Genomic DNA, 20,493 nt, shown 5'->3' on the forward strand with positions numbered 1-20,493 from the left:
GAAGAAGAAATTAGGGATTTTATATGATCAAACTTTTTATTACAAGTATGATTGTATATAAAAAGTTGGTTGAAGGGAGTGTGAGTCGGTTGTTCTAGAGAGAGCTCAAAGCTTGTACAAATGTTATTCTGTCAGCAATTTATCTGTTTTCTGGATGTGGGTCCATTGACCCATATTTTCAAATTTATTACCATTATTATCCATTTATCTTGATCTACTTGTATATTCTTTTGATAACTTTAGATTTTTAGCCCATTGTTTGATTCAATTTGGATGAACAAAGGCCCAATTTTAACAGATAAAAAGTTCACAAAGCTTTAAAGCCTTTAATTTGTAAAGAACAATGCTAAATGGGTTCTTAATTAAAATTTTAGAGCTACTCTGTAGTTAATAGGTAGGTTGGGTCAGATGCGGACCTATAGACGGGTCAAGTTATAAGTGAGTCGCCTTTAGGCGTTTTAGTATGTCAAAGTGGATCGTGATATCTTTTACACTTTTATTGGACTATAATTTTAATTTAATAATCTAAAAAGATCTTGTCACTTAAATTTATATTTAATACAGGATAAGAGTCATGTTAACTTAACCCTAACCCTATACGACTATATATATAGTATAGACTTTGGTTTGCGTTATCCTTTTAGGTTAACCATGTTTATTCTGATGTAAACTGTAAACTAGAGAGGATGATGTAGAATAGGGAGGGACCGGTCGAATGTAATCTCATGTCAAAGAAGGTAACATTGAGTCACATGCTTAACGATGTAGGAGTGAATTATAAAGAAGGGCATCAATCCTTTGGACTATGTTTGCAAGAAACAGGCACAAAAGGCCCAAACATTACTGTAAGAGCAGCTGTTTACATTAAAAGTAGTTGGATCAATTCATGTTATTCCAATAACTCTATGCCCAAGAGAAATGAGAAGTTTATTTTGTGAGACCAATCGAGTGATAGCTACATTAACCACCTTCACTTTCGAGTTTGAGGAAACAAAGAAGACAAGCATATCTACTACCATATATGCCATAATCTTGTAGAGCTTGCAAGAGAATGTACTGAACTGTAATGAGCTTTAACGACGCCTTAACTAATGTGTGCTGGTGATACCCTTCTTTCCTTGCTCCCCATGCCAAGAATCTAAAACCAACAGATTGAAAGACAAACCAAACTTGGAATATAGAACAATTTATTAGGAGAAAAGAACCTTTTTAGTGCAATCTCCTGCAATAGCTAACTATCAAGCCTTTACTTTTGTGTAAATTCCAACAGCTAATATAATCTTTTCTTCATGTCATCACATTTTATTTGGGATGATCAGCAAGTATGCCTTAAACTTTATTCTATATTCCCTACTTCTTTAGGACTCCCCCTTGTATGTTTTTTCTTATAAATGCTCGTACGTTGTTAGACCAACGAACACTTAAAGCCTTCCAACATTATTAAATCTCAATCAAGCTTTTGATAGAAATAAAACTTAGGAGATTTTTTTTCTCTAGATCATAAAATGCCGCTTTTGTCTAAAAGAATGGGGCCTGTGGTCTGTCTCTTTATCATGATCATGGATATTGTGGCCGGGATATTAGGCATTGAAGCTCAATTTGCTCAAAACAAGGTACGTTTTCATCTCATCATTTACTCCGTGCTCTTATAGTATGTGAATAATACAATATAATAAACAAATTCATGAAATGAGAAATGATCTCTACATATACAATAGAGAAAAGAATGACTAATTCAATCTGTTCTGTATTGTACATTAATTGCAGGAGAGATTTATGAGAGTTTGGATATTCGAGTGCAGAGAACCAAGCTATGAAGCATACAAGCTTGGATTTGCAGCCTGTGTATTGCTAGCAATAGCTCATATTATTGCCAATGTACTCGGTGGGTGTGTTTGCATATCATCTAGGGAAGAGTACATCAGATCTTCTTCAAACAAACAAATAGCTGTGGTTTCCCTAGTTGTCTCTTGGTACGTGTTCTAAACACCTTCATACTCATACTCGAATTATTAGCCACTATTTTAATTAAAAAAAAACTCATAATATTGCAAAACTTAACATCTTTCATTGCAACATACCAGGATCGTATTGTTGATTGCCTTCCCCCTACTGGTTCTTGGGACGGTATCAAACTCAAGATCGCGACAGAGTTGTGGATTCTCACACAAGCATTTATTCGTGATAGGAGGAATTCTATGTTTCATTCATGGATTGTTCCTTGTTGCTTACTATGTTGGCGCCAGTGCTGCTAGAGCAGAAGAACACATGATCAGGCAACAACACAGAGCTTCTGGTCCCTTTCCTCTTCCTGCCTAAATAAACAATCTTTCCTTTTTCTTTCCAATGTTGTTTCTGTCTTATTTGTTGAGCTAAATATTGATTGTTAACCCCCTCTCTCGCTTTTGACTTTTCTTATTTGCATATGTAAATTTAATTGACAATTTGTCTATTCTTTATTGAGGAAATCATACTACTAATATTGTTGTCCTTCACTTAAAAGTATTTTTTTGCATCTTATCTTAACAAATAAAAAATGCAATTTGCTTCATATTCCATACTTCAGAAGTTTCATAATTCAAATTTGTCGATTTGCCCGCCTAAACCCTCCTATTTTACTCTACCAAAATCACATTTCAAGAACCATTTTGCTCCACATCAATAGAAAGATTTACAATATTTGATAACAAATTGCCCACCTAAGCTATAACCATCTAATAATCTCTACAAAAAATCCAAAATTATTCACATAAATAGACTTAGATACAAATCTTTGAGAACAGCATTTTGCCCACCTAAAGGCTAAAACCATTAAATTTCTCTACTGAATAGACAATAATGAATCGCATTTCTGGTTACAACACTCACAAAATGATTGGTAAATTAAATTATGAATCGCATAATCTGAACAAATCATAGCTCAATTTGCAACAAATAGGCACAAATTTTCCAACAAGAAATGCTCAAATTCAAGCTTTTTTACTCAATTTCCATAAAAGATACCAAATGTTTGTTACCATAAAATTCTACCCCTAATCTAAAAAACAAAGTTATCTCATAGAAACTAAACAAACTCATAAAATCCTAAAGAACTGTGTAGAAAATAAAACTATCTGCTTGTATGTTCATGTTCATCCATCTCTACATATTTCTACGATGATTAAACTTTGCTTGGATTCCTTTCGATGTTGAATTTACTCGTCATCGGCAGACGCCTTCTTGGGGCCCTTGTTGGGGAGGAGAAGGTTGTGGATGTTCGGCATAACACCACCGGCAGCAATTGTCACATCGCCGAGCAGCCTGCTCAGCTCTTCGTCATTCCTGACGGCCAATTGAATGTGACGCGGCACGATTCTGGTCTTCTTGTTGTCTCTTGCTGCGTTTCCAGCCAACTCCAACACCTTCATTCATTAACAGGAGATAGAATAAAGTTAGCAAAAATACGCTTAGGTTATCAAAAATCGCAACAAATCTAGAAAGTGAATCTTAGGTTTGAAGGCGAATTTTAGGTTCACAACAGAAAATACAAAAATTCAAGCGAAATGTCAAAATAATTAAAGAAAATCGACATAAATATGAAATCTAAGATTAAAACCTAGAAAAATTAATTGACAATTTACGAATCAGAAATAGATAAAATCGAACAAATGAAAACGAATTTTAAAGAAAACCATCATAAATCTATGAAAAAGATAGATTAAAACCTACTTTCAACAAAATTGATAAAACTATAAAGAGAGGAGAGAGAAAATACCTCGGCGGCGAGATATTCGAGGACGGCGGCGAGGTAGACGGGAGCACCAGCACCAACACGCTCGGCGTATTTACCAGCCTTAAGAAAACGAGCGATTCTTCCGACGGGAAACTGAAGACCAGCCTTGCTACTGCGAGAGACACCTTTCTTGACGGCGGCGCCGGCGCCGATGTTCTTGCCTCTTCCGGCCATTGACGGCGATGAGAGAGAGAAAGTGAGGCGGCGGTTGTTGGCGTGTAGTGGTAAGGGAGAAGTTTGGGCACGGCAGTTGTGGAGAGAGAGAGTGGAGATGATGATGAGAGACAAAATGGGAGTGGAGAGGAGTATTTAAAGGGTGTGGGAATGATTATTAGCCAATCAAATTGAATGGCACGGATCGATGAGGTGGACCGTTGGATTGAAGGAGAGATCTACGGTGGGTGTTGATTTTGGGGTGTGATGTGGTAGATTGTGGTTTTGGATATCTGACGTAGGAATTTGTCAGGGTATTAGCGGGCTAATTTTGTTTTTAAAGTAATTGTGCGGTTGTTGACATGAATTTTGAAATAATAACATGACAATGGATTATAGGGAAAAGCTTGATGTAATGATGTGTATAACTGTAAACAAGTATGTGTGAGGGAGTATATTAATTTAATGATCTGCATGAGTTATTGAATTACTCCGTATCATAGAATAATTTTGAAATAAATATAAAAGATACGGAGTAATGAATAACGGTTGTTGAGATTAATACTTAAGTCTCCCAATGCGGATAATGTATGGTTGGTGCACCCGGAAAGAATATTAGGTATATTTAAAAGAACATGGGTGAAAAAAAGAACATTATAGATATTTATAAAGAACGCGAGTATAATATGTTCTTTAAGTTTGATTAATATGTTCTTTGAGTTTGAAATATATGTTCTTTACATTATACAATATGTTCTTTAATGTATTAAAAAAAAACTAATAAATAAACAAAAAACAAAAAAAATAAAAAAAAAAACCGAGTTACCAGGAAAAAGAACATGTTCTTTAATGTATTATCAAGTTCTTTTTGTAAAGACTTTATGTTCTTTAGCTAGAGGTGATCAAAGTTAGACCGGCCCGGCCCGATTTTGGACGGGTTTTGGGCAGAATTTTTTCGCCCCCAATTGGGTCGGACCCGGCCCGTAAATTTGATGTTTTAAGCGGGTTTGGGAATGCGTTTTTATGCATTTTAGTTGATTTTTTATACTCAACTCGAAAAGCCCGCATGGCCAGACTATTTTGGGTGGGTTTGGTCACAAAAAATTTGGCCCAAAACTTGTCCCGACACGAGAAGTGAGCTGATTTTTGAACTTTGGCCCGGCTCGCCCAATGATTACCTCTATCTTTGTCAAATGCAAGCATGTTCTTTTTTTGTCAAATATTATGTTCTTTTTCAAACACGTTCAACCACCCCGAGTAACCATGAAAAATAACATGTTCTTTTTGAATAGACTCTATGTTCTTTGTAATATCATGTTCTTGTCAAACACAAACATGTTCTTTTGTCAAACACATGTATGTTTTTTTTCAAACACTAGCATGTTCTTTTTTTTTTACCCATGTTCTTTAAAATATGTCTAATGTTCTTTCCGGGTGCACCATGCGCATGGTGCACCCGGGTGCACTATACTATTTTCACAATGCGGAGGGTCTTTTAATGTTTTTGAATAACGAAAACATTTATTTTCAGTTTCAAAGATGACATAAAATGCGTTGTAAAGTATGGGAAATTTTTCTTAGGAGCTGAGATGTAGAGTTGACAACAAAATTTTAGATCTTCTTTCCTTAGCTTCACGAGGATCAAGAAAAGAATATGTGTTCAATTTATTTACGGTTAAAGTTCCAAATAAAAAAAAAAAAAAAAAAAAAGAGATGAATCCGTACTGAAAAAAATGCTAAACAAACTAGTGCACTCTACAAATGAAAATTTTGAATAACTTGTAATAACATTGAAACTATATGAAAAATTAATTGATGTTGATGGTCATGTACTCATGTTGCTGTTGAGGTCTTGAGGACAATGATGCTAAGCTTGAAAGAAAAAATTACGGGCAAGGACCATTACTTTCATTTTGATTCTACTTGATTTTATATTGATTGTGCGAACTTAATGACTAGAATTATATTCTTAATCAAAGCAAAAGCAAAACACTTTTACTTATAGATAGCTTTCATAGTAGGCTAATCATGTTTAAATTTTAATCCTTATGTTATGTGGGAAAAAAACTATGACAATAGTAAATAGTACATTATAATGATATATGTGATAGATATTATATTTATAACAATATTTGTCGCAGATTAGGATAATGTTATATATATTCTGTTATACCTCATATCCTTATCGTAATAGGATTATGACTCTTGTAAACCTCTCTCTTTTCTCTCACTCTTTCTCTCTCTCTATATATATATATATATATTGATCAATGGTACACACTCCAATTTAAGGAGTTTTTCCAAAATCTAACATGGTATCAGAGCTTAGGCTTTAGATCTCAATTTTTCTTATATGCTATCATTTCTTAAATGATCTGCATGAATTATTTGATTAGCTTTGCATAATTTTGATGTACAATCATATTAAACGCTAATAGATAATAGTTGCTTTTATTAGTGCTTGGGTGTTCCAAGGCAAAAGGAATATAATTTCTTTTGATGTTTGAATATTGATACCGTTGTCATTATTTTTCAGTTTGCAAAACATAAAGTTTATTATGACCACCACCAGGCAAACATCAAATGAGATGCATAAAGTAGATAAGTTTGTTATATTATAATTTACTTGTTTGGGAGGATTTTTATGAAGTGGGATGTAGTGTCCAATTGAAGAAGAAAGAGTAAGGGATGTTCTAATTGCATAAACTTATTTTGAAGGATATGACACATAACCGACAATTTATATTAGATTTATAGCTTGTTCACATTTACTGAACTAAACTGATTGGAGCTGAACTGATTGGAGCTACGAGAAGAAAATTAGAAGCTAAACTGAACTGAACTAAAATTAAGTAAATGTGACATACCCTTAAATAGAAAAAAGATTATAGTAAATAGTTTGTGAAAGTCATACACTAAATAAACCCTTACAAGTTTATCATGGAAACAAAATCTTAAATAGAGGTGTTTAACGGTGCAAACATCGAGACTGAGATTTATTTATTACTATAAGAAATCAAGAAATAGCTAGATAGATAAATAACCCTTAAATCTATCTTATTGACTTCAACTAACAATCCTGGCAGATTTCATTGTAATACTCTACATCATGGATCCGGCCTTCAATCAACTATTCGTACAATGCCATGTCATTATTTACTTTAAGGTAGCTCAATATCGTATTTAATAGTCAAATTTCAGCCAACAAAATTATAATTAGCGAGCTTTCACATATAGTACAAAGGTTACCGAGGCAATACTACTTTTGCTACACCTTCAATGTATTTGAACTTTTAAAATCTGACATAAAAACTTTCTTTTTAATCTAATGTGTGATTGGTTCTCAAATACCAAGTGTTATTAGGGTTATCATGGAAAAGTGACGAACATTTGTTTTTAACTATTCGGTTACTTGCATTCAATATTTTCTATCATATATATCGCATCATTTAACAATAAATTATATTGTTGTTGACAACATGAGGAATACCAAAAAAATCCAATTTGATTAATTATTGCAACATGTTAATTATAAATAAAAGAGGAGCTTAGCTTTTAGATATGATCACATTACAATTCAACAATAAGATCATGTCATAATAGAAACAAAACAATTTCGGCTTTGAATTTGATGATTAAATTTATTCTACTATAACTTTAATATTATTAATTAGGGCTATATAAGATTATTTATTTCAATGAATGAATAATGGCAAGCTTATCATCTTCAATTCCAAGCACATGCAGTTGAGAGTGAGTCTAAAATGGATAATATACTTGAAGAATTAAAAAATATTGTCTACTAAAATGCATGCTTGCAACAACTAACAAATTAAATCACTTTGACAGACATGAAAAATGAATTTAGAAAAAAGTTAGTTAGCAATTTAATATGGTAAGACCGTAAGATGTAGAAGATTATTTAGTTGAAGAAGAATGAATGAAAGGAGTAATTAATGTGAAATCTTTTATTGTGTCAAAAAAATGTGAAAAATTTAAATACAGGGATCACTAGCAAAAATGACGAACATCAATGGGGAACTATTATTAACAATTTAGAAATGTAATTAGTAAAATGACTCTTATTTTACAATACTTATTCATTTAATGATAATTAGATCTGCTTAAGAGAGTTACATACGTATTAATAGTCATTCACTTAAGAGAGCTCAATCTTAATATAGGGATTACATTATGTACAAGTAGAATCGTGATGGGAAGGAGAACGGTAGGTCGTTGGGCTACCACCCCACCCAATCAAACAAAATTTGTAACTCAACTAACCCCTATAAAGTGTAGTGGTAAGTCAAGGTCGAACCCAAAGGAATGGAGGTCGAATGCACGATGCCTAAGTCAAGCTATTCCGAAATCTAGTAGGGGTTTATGGTAGAAGCTAGAACTAAGCTAGGCAATGCAAAAAGCTAGTACTAATTGAATGCTAAAGCACTAGGGGAATGGATCCACATGCATCAACGATGAAGTTCAATCAACTTGGGGAATCAACCAATCAAGTCAAGCAATGTGAGGGAAAACCGAAATTGCAACCAGGAGAGTACATCAAGCTATTCTCCTAGAGGTCTAATTAGCGTCAACTACATCAAACACTAGCTAGGAAACATCACAAGATATCTCAATCGAGTAAATGTAAGCCACAAATCAATGGTCCGTATCAATGCGAACTCACAATGCAATCTAGTGTGAATAACAAGGGTGATCAAGCCTAATCAAGCACACACATGCACAAAATCAATCAACCAATTTAATCACATTATCAACTCAATCAATTTCCCCCAAATTAATCTCAATTCATCATCAATACATGCTTCACCACTACCCTAGCAAATAAACTACTCACAATCCATGAAGAACATCAAAATCAAAGCTAAACTAATTATCATTCCCAAATTCATCAATTGAAATCAAATTGAAACCAACAAATTCAATCAAAATCAATCAAGCTATCAATTAACCAAATCAAACAACAATACTAATGAAATCAAACATTAAATTGCATTAAAGAGTAAAGAATCCTTACAAACTTGATAGAAATCAAATCAAATGTAGCAATCTTCAATCATCAATCATCAAACCCACACTTTCTCTCTCTAAAAATGCTAAGAACTAGTGTTTTCTCTCTCTAGAATCTAATCTAATCTAATTCTTACTTAATGAAGATCTAATCTCCCTCTATAAAAGGAAAGAAATAACTATCAAATACAAAGAGGAAGTAGGGAAAGTCGTCCAAAAATAGACCCACGCCGGTGCGGGCGCTCGGAGGAGAGAGAATGGTGCGCACGGGAGCACACCCAGACGCGCCCGCACGCACCTGGTGTGCGGCCGCACTCGACAGATGTGCGGCCGCACACTCCTTGAGTGCGCCCGCACATCTCTGCTGCTTCCTTCTCTTCTTCTTCGTCCTAGCTCATGCGGTGCACACATCCTAGATGATGGTGATGGAGGACAAAGTAGGCAGGAACTTTCTTGAATTTCTTGAAGGGTATAAGCCATGAGGAAGGCATATACAAGATCTTGAAGCATGCTCCTTAGACCTCCCTTTGACTTGAGACTTCTTACACAAGCTTTAGGCATGAAAATCAATGGAAAACTATGGAGTGGAAGCTCGGGAATCCTTGGACAATCAATCACAACCTACAATTAAAGGATAAAAAGCAAGTAAAAGGGAAAAATAGCAAGTAAACTAGAAAATGCATAAAATAGAGAAACTAACTACAAAAAGCATAAAATGAAGAAAACTAGAATAAAACTAAGGAAAACTAAAGAAAAGAGAGATAAAATGAAATATAATTCATCCAAAAAAAGGACCAAATGAGTGCCATAAATGTCACTCATCAAATCGCTATAAGCTCTTATACATAACAATAGGTAATTAACCGAAGTAACACTTCTCTTCACATTTTCAATATCTCCATTATAGCATTTGCATCCTCAAAACGTCAACAAGTCTAACTATTAAGTTCTGATATACTTTCCCTCTAAAAAAAAAAGAAGAAAAAAAGTTATAATATGCTTTGGATTTGCAAAGCTCAATTACAAACTCCTTTGCCATAATGGGTCATTTGCATCCAACTCTCATCTATTCCCTTCGTCTCTTTATTAGAACCTCCTTTGTCTTTATTATGTGATATAGAAATGTTAGAAAGGGGACTTTAAATTAATAAAGAGACGGATGGAGTATTATTTTGCACCATAGTTTGTGACAAAGATTAATCGTCAAACAAATGAAATGTTTATAGAATTTGTTCGTGTTGTTTATTGATGATTAAATGAAAAACCCATCATTGGTATACGGTGCACCCGGGTTAATTTTTGCTCTTTATTTGATGATTAAATTAAAAAAAAACATTCATCAAAATAAGAACAAAATACTCATTTTGGTATATGTTGCACCCGAGGTGTATATAACAATCTCTAAAGTGTTTAGGTGAAGAAGAGTTAGTAAATGGATCGGAATACTATTATTGTAAAAGCTTGAAAGAGGAGGGAATTGAAACCAAGGATGTCGAATACTTCAAATACTTCCAACATTTAATTAGATTCTATTTCGTTAAACCGTAAATGACAAAAATTAAAATGACTATAAACGATTGGCCACAATATAAGGAGATAAACAACTTAAAACGTGTTATAAGCTACGAGCATTATATCGACACTTGATAAACACTGTTAAAAAATAAATAATTTATCTTGACTTTTTAGACGTTTTACAAAAAGGGAACAAATACAACTTAGACTTTTATCTTGTTATAATTTTCCCTTAAAAAACGGTTTCTATTTCTTTTCTGTGTTCAGAGAGCCAAAAAGGCAGGTGATGAGAATCGATCACAAGATGTTATGAAATCATGAGGAAAGTTGTAACCCGGCCCCTTGAGTTATCCCTCACTCTAAAACAATGGTAATTATTCGTTTTTCTTAATTAATTAGCAACATATGTAAAATATTAACAACGATAAATAATACTATGTAAGTCCGTAGTATGTTGGTTCGTACTTATGCTATCGGGTTAGGGCCTGTTCATATTTACTTAATTTCAGTTCAGTTCAGTTCAGTTCAGTTCAGCTCCAATCAGTTCAGTTCAGTTCAGTTCCAATCAGTTCAATTCAGTTCAGTTCAGTTCCAATCAGTTCAGTTCAGTTCAGTTCAGCTCTTAATTTCCCTCTCACATAAAATATTCATTTCAGCTTAATTCAGTTCAGTTCAGTTCAGTTCAGTTCCAATCAGTTCAGTTCAGTTCAGTTCAGCTCCAATCAGTTCAGTTCAGTTCAGTTCAGTTCAGTAAATATGAACAGGCCCTTATTTGAATTGTTCATAATTCTTTTGAATGATTTTGTTTCCATTTTTATGAATCATTCATAAATTTATTATATTGATTCTAATTGATTTTGTTTCCATTTTTCATTGATTGTATATGATAATTGTAGACATCATTGCCTTTTTAAGTGGATTCAATTGGATATTTATTTGGTAACTTAAATTATATTGGTGATATTTTAATGTAGGTTAAGAGATGAGGTGTCGATAATAGCTGTACAAGTAATCGTTAGCTGTCAACGAATTCTTAGTTGTGAGGATAGATGATTAAAGTACGAGTGTTTGGTAGTCGTCGATTAGCTATTACTTTTTTATAATAAGTATTTCCCCCAAATATTACCCTCAAATTACATTGCCAAATACTCAAATTTTTTATTTGGTAAAAGTCACTTACTCAAATAAAAACATACTGTCGAACACGCCTTAGTCGCACGTGAAGTAGCAATTACAAATATTTTTCATCAAGTATGCTTTGATGCCGATGGAAAGATAATCTTACAAGCCCTAACAAATTTGTCATGCAATGGAAAGAAAATCTTACAAGCGACACAGTGTGTGTGGAGATGAATATATTAAGACTTCTTTATAGAAAGAAAATCGTAAAATGGAAAAACATGCCGAAGAACTATATATTTCCTTCCGTACAATAGTCAAAGATATATTATTCAATCTCTTCATATTCCATATTACGTAAATTACTCGTAAAAATTATCAGTCACATCACCATCCACTCACGAGAACTCATAACTAGAATAATAACTCCATATGCAATAGACTTGCATTAAACACTCATATATAAAGAAAACCGAAGTAATACTTATGTTGAAACCCTCACTTTCGTGCACCTACGTCCATCGTAACAACTTTCATGTCCTCTAAAAAAACCGTTATATATAAATTATCAAGCTCTGATACACTTTACATACAAAATTAACCTACTAACTCCTTCGCCATGCTCAATCACTCATGTTCGACACTCATCTCTTATTCCAAACCCTTTTCTACGGAGATTCGTAATCAACCATCCGGAAACCCTCATAGTAACTCCCCATAGTCCCCCTCAAACCCTCATTCAAGAAGGATAGGATAGCATCAAACCCTCATTCACACACACCTCGCACGACGCACCCCATTCCCCCCACTATAAGTCTATAACTCCCTGCCTTCCTCCTTGTAGATCTAACCTCTCAAACTCAAACCCTTCAACTCCCTACTTTCTCTCTCATCCTTCTCTCTCATCTCTCCATCAATGGCTCGCAACAAAGCCCAGAAACCCTTGACTGAAGCACCACCAGCCGCCGATTCATCTGATGAATCCGCCACTACTTCATCCCAAGAAGAACCAGAAGAATCCGCCGATAATTCTGGTTCTGATTCCGACGAAGAACAAACCCCATCAACCCCACAAATACCGCCGGCCTCCGGCAAGAAAGCCCCCACATCCGCCGCCGCCTCCGCCTCCGCCGCACCAACCGCCGTCGCCTCCGGCAACAAGAGGGCTCTTTCCGAGGACGATTCTACCTCCGATGATGATGAAGACGAACCCACTTTGCACAAAATCAAGCCCATCTCTAAACCCGGCTTTATATCCGGTACCCTCGGTAACGATAAACTTACGTACACCATTGCTGCTCTCCCCGCCGGTAAGAATTCCGGGAAGCGCGCATCGGAGAGTTCGTCGAAGAAGCCGAGGAAGGAGAAATCTGGGAGTGTCGCCGCCGCTGTTGCCGGCGGCGCCGGTGGTGGGGTTCAAGAAGAGGGATCGAAGAAGTTGTTTCAGAGGGTGTTTAGTGAAGATGATGAAATTCTGATTTTGAAAGGTATGATTGATTTTAAGGCTAAAAGAGGGGCTGACCCCATGATTGAAATTGATGATTTTTATGGGTTTATTAAGAAATCTTTGCATGTTGAGGTTAGTAAGGTTCAGATTGTTGATAAGGTTCGTAGGCTTAAGAAGAAGTTTTTTAATGCTAAGAAGAAGAAGCTTACTAACCCTATTGAGATTCAGTGTTTTGAATTGTCTAAAAAGATTTGGGAGAATAATTATAGTGATGTTGGGGATGATGTTGTTGTTGAGGATGATAAGGGTACTAATGGGGCTGTTGCTGAAACTAATAATGGTAATGTGGGATCGAAATCGAACTCGAAAGCTCGGGTTTTGAAGATTAAGAGTGGTGCTAATGCTGGGGCTGTTGTGGAGGATCAGAAGAAGAAGAATGATAAGGAGGAGGAAGTGATTGTGAAGAGCGGGAAGGTTGTTGAGAATAATGAGAAAGATATGGAATTGGAGGTTGGGGAAGCCGTGGCGTGGGAGGAGTTAAGGAAGAAAGGGTTGAAGATGATGGGAGCCAAGGCGAGGGCTGAGATCGGTGAGATGTGGGAAAAGGTGGCGATGAAGCAAGCTGAGGCGAGAATTATGCGGTCTGAAGCCGAGCAGGAGGAGACTCGGAGGATCATTGAGGCTCTTAGGTCCGGTAAACATTAGTTGAATCGAAGAAGACGTTCGATGTGGTAGGTTTTTGTGAAGATTGGAGCAGTTCAGAAGGTAGATGATTCGCGGTGTTATGGTAGTTTTCCGTAGTTGAACTCAATTATTGGAGATGATTTTCTCCTTATCAAGCCTTAGGATGTACATCCCTTTTAAGAGGCTTTTTATGTTTAATATGTTTTTAGGGTACAGTTTGTTGTTGTTTAGATTTCGGATTGAAACTTGAGATGCTTTGACTGTGGTTTGGTCATTGTTAGTTTCTTATAGTATAAATTAAAAATGCTAGCCTTGTTATCCTTATCTTGTTCTTGCTGTTGGTGTGCTTTTGTATTTTCTCTAATCTTATGCTGTTTGCAAGTGTTGATTTTTGTTATTCAACTTGTGAGTGTTGTGTCCCTTGCCGTTTGTAGAATGAGCATTTATAATGCTGTTGCTTGCTTTTGCTTTTGGGTGGGGTATAATTAAGGCATATAGTTAAATTTGCTCTTCTAATTGCCTAATGTCTCCTTTTGGATTCTCAGAAAAATCATGTTGATTCTGCCGTTTTGATTGTGTTTTCTAGCTGTGGTGTATTCGTACTTCCATAGGAGATTAGCTGTCATTTAGTATCACCATTTATTTGGTCTGTATTGTTTTTCTTTATGAAATTTTTGTGCTGTTGGGATGCTTAGCCTGTCATCGTTAATTATGTTTGGGTGTTTATGTTACACAACATTAGGAAATTAGGGGATCTAAGCAAGGGGAGTTGTTCTTGTTCATGTAGGAAAATTGGGTTTACGGGAGGGACTGAAATTGTAATATGTGGTCATTTAGTTACGTGTTAAATTGTGCCTGTGTGGTGTTCTCCATCACAATCTTTCATGGCAAGGTTTGTAGATGAGTAAATTTATAATGCTGTGGCTTGCCTTTACTTTTATGAGGGATATAAGTAAGGCTTTTAATTATTGATGAAGGATATAATTAAGGCATTTGTCATGCTTTTGCTGTTCTGGTTGCTTAATGCCTCCTTTTGGATTCGTAGAATAATTATAGTGATTCTTCTGCTTTGATTGTGATATCTAGTTGTATTCGTACTTCCATAGGAGGATTGTTGTCGCCGTTAATTTGGTAATCACCATTAAGTTGGTTGGGATTGTTTTCCTTAATGAAAATATTTTGCTGTTGGAAACCTCTTAGGCTCTTAGCTTGCAGTTGTTAATTATTTTGGTTATTTTTTTTACATGGCATTTGGGGATTTAAGCAAAGGGAGTTGTTTATCTTGTGTGAAGGAATATTGGGTTAATTGGAGGAAATGGAACTGTTTCTTGTGGTCTTTTAGATACTTGTTCAAGTGTAATGTTCTCCATCGCAACCTTTCATTGTAAGGTTTTTTAGTTTTTGAATTATGCCCCTTGTTTTCAGAGACCAGGTTGGGTTCTTGGGTACTTTTTCCTTTAGTCTTTGGTTTTTGTTTCACTTAAGGAGGTTGGAAATGGAATGAGAAGAAACTCTTGTGCTCCTTTACATTCATCTTAGTTGGGGAAAGCATTTTAAGGTCTTTCTCTGCCCTTTTAATAGTATTGATAAACAAGGCTTTTGCTGAGTTATGCTCTCAGGCTACCCACTACCCCGTTTCGGTATGATAAAATCTTCCTTTATTTTGCCATTGTAAGGTACCTGTCCTTTTGATGCTCTATGAATGCTGTTTGGTTTGTTGGTCTACTCAATTATTGGAGATGATTTTTCTTCTAATCAAGCTTAGGACGTGTCCCTTTAAAGAGGCTTTTTAGTTTAGGATGGTTTTAGGGTTACAGTTTGTTTAGATTTATAGATCAAATCCTGAGATGCTTTGACTATGGTTTGTCTATTGTTAGTTTCTTACACTATAAAATGCTATGTTATTTTTACCATGCTTTTGCTGTTACGGAGCTTTTGTGTTTTTACTAAATTTATGCTGTTTGCAAGTATAGATATTGGTTCTTGTTCTTCTACTTGTGAGTGTTGTGTCCCTCGGTGTATGTAGTCGAGTACAGTTATAATGCGGTTGTTTGCTTTTGCTTTTGGGTGGGATATAACTAAGGCTTTAAGTTGATTTTGCTCTTCTGGATTCTTAGATTATCACATTGATTGTGCCGCTTTGATTGTGTTTTCTATCTATATTTGTACTTCTATAGGAGGATAGTTTACTTAGTTATCACCATTAATTTGGTTTGGATTGTTTTCATTAATTATGTTCAGGCGTTTTTGTTACACGGCATTAAAAGATCTAAGCAAGGGGAGTTTGTTGCTCTTGTTCATGAAGGAATTGGGTTTATCGGAGAGATTGGAATTGTTTCTTGTGGTTATTTAGTTCCTTGTTGAATTGTGATGTTCTCTGTCACAATCTTTAACGGAAAATTTTTTAGTTTCTGAATTATGCTCCTGGTCTTCCGAGACAGGATTGAGTCCTTAATCCTTATTAGTTTTTGGCTTTTATTTTACTGATGAGGGTTGGGAAGGGGATTAGAGAGGTCAATTTATCCAAATGCTTATATGTCTGAAAGTCTTTGATGTATCATGCATTCATGCTACTTTAAGTTCATCATAGCTGTGGAAAACAAATCAAGGTGTTTCTCGGCCTTTCAACAGTATTGATTTGTATTAACAGTTACTCTTGGACTTTGTTCATATCTCTGTGATACTTTTGATAACCAAGGCTTTTGCTTATTTGTGCTCTTCAGGCTAAATTCTGCCTTTTTCAATATGATAATATCTGCCTTCATTCTGCCGTTGTAAGGTACTTGTCTTTTTTATGCTTCCATGAATGTTGTTTGGTCTGTGGGTTTACATGTGCCACTTAGTTTGTCATCTGTTGATAAATTAGCTTTTATTCTTTACAGTTTATTTTGAAAGCATGACAGCGAGGTTTTAGTGTATACAGTATTATCTAAGATTGTAGCAGTTCGAAGTAGAGGAATTAAAGATATTGTGCTGGAATGAATATTATACCAGAGGCAGGAAGAGATCCTTATTGATTGTTGAACTGTCATTGTTTTGAGGTCTTTATGCTCTCCCTGTCAAGTTTCAGTAAAAGGACCTAGTTTCTGCATTTTTTGGCGGGAACCTTCTGCTAAAAATTTGCTCTTTGTTTTCTCATTGATGGGAGGGAGTTGGGGGATGTGAGGGGTCAATTTTGTTTAACAATCTCTGTTGTTAGGGGCATCTCAAGTGAATTGTTCGCTTGATCTACACTTTGTTTTACTTGGTGTATTCTTGCTCCTTACACATTCATCATTGTAGATTTGTTGTCTCCAAGTAATTCATCGTCACTTCCCTTGCTTCTCTGATACCTCTCCTATACCTGTCAAAGCAATACGAAGTAATATTTTGCTTTGTTGGCTTTGACTTGTAGCACCAACCAGTCTGTGGTGCCTCGTACTCTCGTAGTCTTCTATTTTCTGTCGTCATGAAAATGGCATCTTTGCTGTGTTTGTTGATCCTGTTGAAGATGCTGACAGTTCACAATTATTTGAGGATTAGAGTTCCTGTTTTCTGTATCAGTTAGTGTCTAATGTCTGTCTTAAGAAATGTCCATATATTAAAGGTGTGAGCGGATAATTAGAAGAATGTTAAATGTCATTAGATGCAGTAGATTACTTCAGGCTCTCTCAGAAAGTCTGATCTTTATTGTTTGCTATTGGAGGATGAGAATGTTATTCATTGTTTGTAATTTGTTTCCCCCCTGTCAACTGGTATGTACTTTGACAGTCGAGTCTCAAGTCTCTTAAGTGTCTTCCACATGGACGAACTCAACGTTGTTAGTTTTGTTAGCTATTGTTATTCGAAGTCGTTTGCCGTGATTTCATTCCTTTTTGAGGCTTGTTTGTAATTTTGTGTCAAGAGTTGTGTCTCTGCATACCTTCTTATCATTTTTCAAGATCCAGAACTTCCAATTTTCTGGATTTTTTCCCGTCCTTTCTCAGTAGATTTTATATACTGGTATGAATGTTTATTGATGATCATGGTCTGCTATGATTTTATTAGGCTCATATCTTGATTTTGATCTTTTTTTACGATTTGTATTTGAATGGCACACATTGTGTAGAGATGCAATGTTGCACAACCAAATGCTCTACATTTGCCCATGATTTCATGCAGTGATCAAAATTGATAATGTATTTAATGATTTTAATCCTTGGCTTAAATTATTGGCTTTTACAAGATTTACAACACGAGTTCGATATTGTCGATCCTGATTTTGGAATATGTGGATTGTGAATTCATCGTTTGTTCGAAAATCTCTTCTCAAACCTGTGTTATGTAAATTTTGTTGAAATTGAAATCCAAGGATATCTCTGCAATTGAAATCATAATGGCTGAAAATGTACTCAAGACAAAATCTATACGCATTTTCGACCCTGGAAATTATTAGGAACTACACATGAATTAAAAGGGTTTTCATTACAAAATGGTTTTCCTCATATTATAAGAGCATGAATTCAATTCTTACACGAAGTTACAAGGAGTGATATACTATTAACCAAGCTTGGCAAGAACGTCGTTGAGGTTGGATACAGTCTGAGCATAGTATTTCTCTGCTTCTGTACTGCTCTTTTTCTTTGCAGCATAGTCAAGCTGTGAGACAAAGTAAATCAATTAGCAAATTTGATGGTTGTTTACTTGTTTTCGTTGATAATAACTCAGAGAAGTTACAATCGATAGCCAAATCAGCCAATTAAGGCGTAAGAGAACTCACATTGTTGATACTGTCAAAGAGTTTGCTGGTGAGGTCTTGGAGAGATTTCTTCTCATCCTTGGGCTTAGCTGAGATGACAGTTTTGAGGTCATAACGAAGGTACTCGGCCCTGAGCCGTAGGTCATTCTGAACTGCTGGCCACGCCTTCTTTTCGATAAATTGCTTCACATTGAGGATTTCTTTGGCTGACTCCTTTGCTCTTTGGGCTGCCTCAGTTGGAGGCAGGGGTTGAAGGTAGAACCTGTCCTTGGTGTAGGGCAAGGTACCGTCTCTTGCTTGGTCCGAGTTCAATGTCCCGGCTGCCCAATACCATACCAAGTCAGGAAATGTAAACGTAGATAGACTTTAAACTAAGCAAACTAGTATGCCATTTTTTGAGCTTATTATTGCCTTATCTAAGATCATACTCGTTTCATTACCATCCAATAACATACGAAGTATATTATTTTTTACCAAGGCACTCGATCATGCTTATTTCAATACATCCAATAAAATTATAATAAGAGCAATGAAACCATAAAATTTCTCCTATGATTAGTTAGGTATGAAATCTTTTTGTACGAGAAAAATGATTAAAGCGTAACCAATAAAAAGGAACAGAGGAAATAATATTGTGATAGGGTTGAACACTTACGAAGACCGCCGGAAGGTGGTGGTGGTGGGCCAACAGGGATAGACTTAGCCTCAGCAAGAACAGCCTTAACAAAGGAGCCAGAAGCAAGTCCAGCAGCAACAAGGCCCAACACAGATCGGCGGCTAGTCTCAGTAGTCTCAGCTGACACTTGCTGAGCTCGAACATTCAAGCCCAACTTAGGGACCGCAACTCGGCTTGTAGTAGGCCCACTAAGCCGGCTTGAGCCACTGATCTGAAGACTACCTTCTAATACAGCTTGAGATGAGCCGCGTAAGCCAGCCATTGAAGCCATTGCTTGAGCCATCTTGCTTTTGTTTCTCTCTCTCTAAGTTAGATAACAATGGTTGTTTAATTTTGGAGAAAGAAGGAGAAATGTGGAAATATAGATGGTTGATTTTGATGCATTACACTTGCACCTTATCTGATGTGGGGTCCTAGTTGGATCATATTTGGATATGTGGTTAACCAATTGATGGTTTACATGTATTTGTTTATTTCATTTGTTGGATTGGATTCTAAATTGGGCCGTTCACATTTTGCCACGTGGAAATTTGTTTTTTATTTTGGAGTAATTAGCTAAATAAAATATGGATTACAAATTTGTAGCTAGGACAAAATTGATTATATAATCCAAATATTGCTATCTTCTTAAAACAAACTTTAATAAAGTACATAAGTGATAAACCGTATTTTGTAATAAACTAATAAGTGTATCACTTATTATCATTTAATGTAATTCTGTAATAGAATGTTAAGTATTTACTCCATTAACGGTTACTATCACTTTTTCATTATGTATTTAATTTTCGATTTGCTTTTGTCAAATTTTAATTTTTTCATTATGTATTTAATTTTCGATTTTCTTTTGTCAAATTTTAATTTGTATAGTCCATTATTAATATGCATTACACTAAAAATTCAAAGTTTTCAAGTTGGTGTATAATGTATATGTAGTATTCTTACTTAAGAGTGGGGATTTTGCTTTCTAAGAGGTGCAAGTAGTTATTTTTAAACCACGTTGATAGAAATATTAGTTTGACTTAAAATTCACAAAATTACACTAATTTTGTAACAAAATAGAGTTGTAATAAGATTTGGATAAAAACTCTGATGAGAAATATATACAACAGATGTATTGTATACAACATGTTTAGTCACCTTAAATCACATAAAAGTCACCTCTTTTAAATGTGAAAATTGCTTTTAAGTGATCAAGGACGGCTTATTCTTGTATATAGTATACCAAGCTTTTCCTTTTTGCCTTTCCAATATGTATTAAACCCAACAATTCAATTATTTTTAAAATTTGCAATCTCCTAGCTTTGTTCTTCTCAGGCCATCACCAAATTTCTAATTTTACCTTAGCTTCCTTTCTCTATATGATTTCACTTCTCAGTATAAAC

At 35.2% G+C, this 20,493-nt stretch overlaps 4 protein-coding genes across 4 annotated transcripts; 2 read left to right on the top strand and 2 right to left on the bottom strand.

The window, feature by feature from the left end:
- Positions 1 to 1,414: 1,414 nt before the first annotated feature.
- LOC145612334 (protein DESIGUAL 2-like) lies at positions 1,415 to 2,488 on the top strand. Its single transcript, XM_081667705.1, has 3 exons — positions 1,415 to 1,613; positions 1,768 to 1,973; positions 2,085 to 2,488. Exons 1-3 carry the CDS (start codon positions 1,506 to 1,508, stop codon positions 2,317 to 2,319), a joined length of 549 nt encoding a protein of 182 aa, XP_081523831.1. The 5' UTR covers positions 1,415 to 1,505; the 3' UTR covers positions 2,320 to 2,488.
- Positions 2,489 to 2,945: 457 nt separating this feature from the next.
- On the bottom strand, positions 2,946 to 4,035 carry LOC145610195 (protein H2A.7-like). The gene is made up of 2 exons (XM_081665476.1): positions 3,755 to 4,035; positions 2,946 to 3,401 (listed from the first exon to the last, which is right to left on the bottom strand). Exons 1-2 carry the CDS (start codon positions 3,944 to 3,946, stop codon positions 3,195 to 3,197), a joined length of 399 nt encoding a protein of 132 aa, XP_081521602.1. The 5' UTR covers positions 3,947 to 4,035; the 3' UTR covers positions 2,946 to 3,194.
- Positions 4,036 to 12,341: 8,306 nt separating this feature from the next.
- Positions 12,342 to 14,082, top strand: LOC145611976 (uncharacterized). Its single transcript, XM_081667355.1, has one exon. It carries the CDS (start codon positions 12,504 to 12,506, stop codon positions 13,737 to 13,739), a length of 1,236 nt encoding a protein of 411 aa, XP_081523481.1. The 5' UTR covers positions 12,342 to 12,503; the 3' UTR covers positions 13,740 to 14,082.
- Positions 14,083 to 18,125: 4,043 nt separating this feature from the next.
- On the bottom strand, positions 18,126 to 19,448 carry LOC145611390 (oxygen-evolving enhancer protein 3, chloroplastic). The gene is made up of 3 exons (XM_081666715.1): positions 19,091 to 19,448; positions 18,457 to 18,755; positions 18,126 to 18,335 (listed from the first exon to the last, which is right to left on the bottom strand). Exons 1-3 carry the CDS (start codon positions 19,392 to 19,394, stop codon positions 18,237 to 18,239), a joined length of 702 nt encoding a protein of 233 aa, XP_081522841.1. The 5' UTR covers positions 19,395 to 19,448; the 3' UTR covers positions 18,126 to 18,236.
- Between the last annotated feature and the right edge of the window lie 1,045 nt (positions 19,449 to 20,493).

This window comes from Chenopodium album, chromosome 24 (genome assembly GCF_948465745.1).
Source record: "Chenopodium album chromosome 24, dcCheAlbu1.1, whole genome shotgun sequence".
Classification (NCBI taxonomy): domain Eukaryota; kingdom Viridiplantae; phylum Streptophyta; class Magnoliopsida; order Caryophyllales; family Amaranthaceae; genus Chenopodium; species Chenopodium album.

What these genes read in the sequence shown, in the direction of transcription:
- LOC145612334 (XM_081667705.1), top strand. Translation starts at nt 1,506, where the DNA reads ATGCCGCTTTTGTCTAAAAGAATGGGGCCTGTGGTCTGTCTCTTTATC. An exon ending in CTCAATTTGCTCAAAACAAG is followed by an intron (nt 1,614 to 1,767) that starts GTACGTTTTCAT and finishes CATTAATTGCAG; the next exon opens with GAGAGATTTATGAGAGTTTG. An exon ending in GTTTCCCTAGTTGTCTCTTG is followed by an intron (nt 1,974 to 2,084) that starts GTACGTGTTCTA and finishes GCAACATACCAG; the next exon opens with GATCGTATTGTTGATTGCCT.
- LOC145610195 (XM_081665476.1), bottom strand. Translation starts at nt 3,946, where the DNA reads ATGGCCGGAAGAGGCAAGAACATCGGCGCCGGCGCCGCCGTCAAGAAA. An exon ending in TCGAATATCTCGCCGCCGAG is followed by an intron (nt 3,402 to 3,754) that starts GTATTTTCTCTC and finishes TAATGAATGAAG; the next exon opens with GTGTTGGAGTTGGCTGGAAA.
- LOC145611976 (XM_081667355.1), top strand. Translation starts at nt 12,504, where the DNA reads ATGGCTCGCAACAAAGCCCAGAAACCCTTGACTGAAGCACCACCAGCC.
- LOC145611390 (XM_081666715.1), bottom strand. Translation starts at nt 19,394, where the DNA reads ATGGCTCAAGCAATGGCTTCAATGGCTGGCTTACGCGGCTCATCTCAA. An exon ending in ACCACCTTCCGGCGGTCTTC is followed by an intron (nt 18,756 to 19,090) that starts GTAAGTGTTCAA and finishes GGTATTGGGCAG; the next exon opens with CCGGGACATTGAACTCGGAC. An exon ending in TCTTTGACAGTATCAACAAT is followed by an intron (nt 18,336 to 18,456) that starts GTGAGTTCTCTT and finishes TTTGTCTCACAG; the next exon opens with CTTGACTATGCTGCAAAGAA.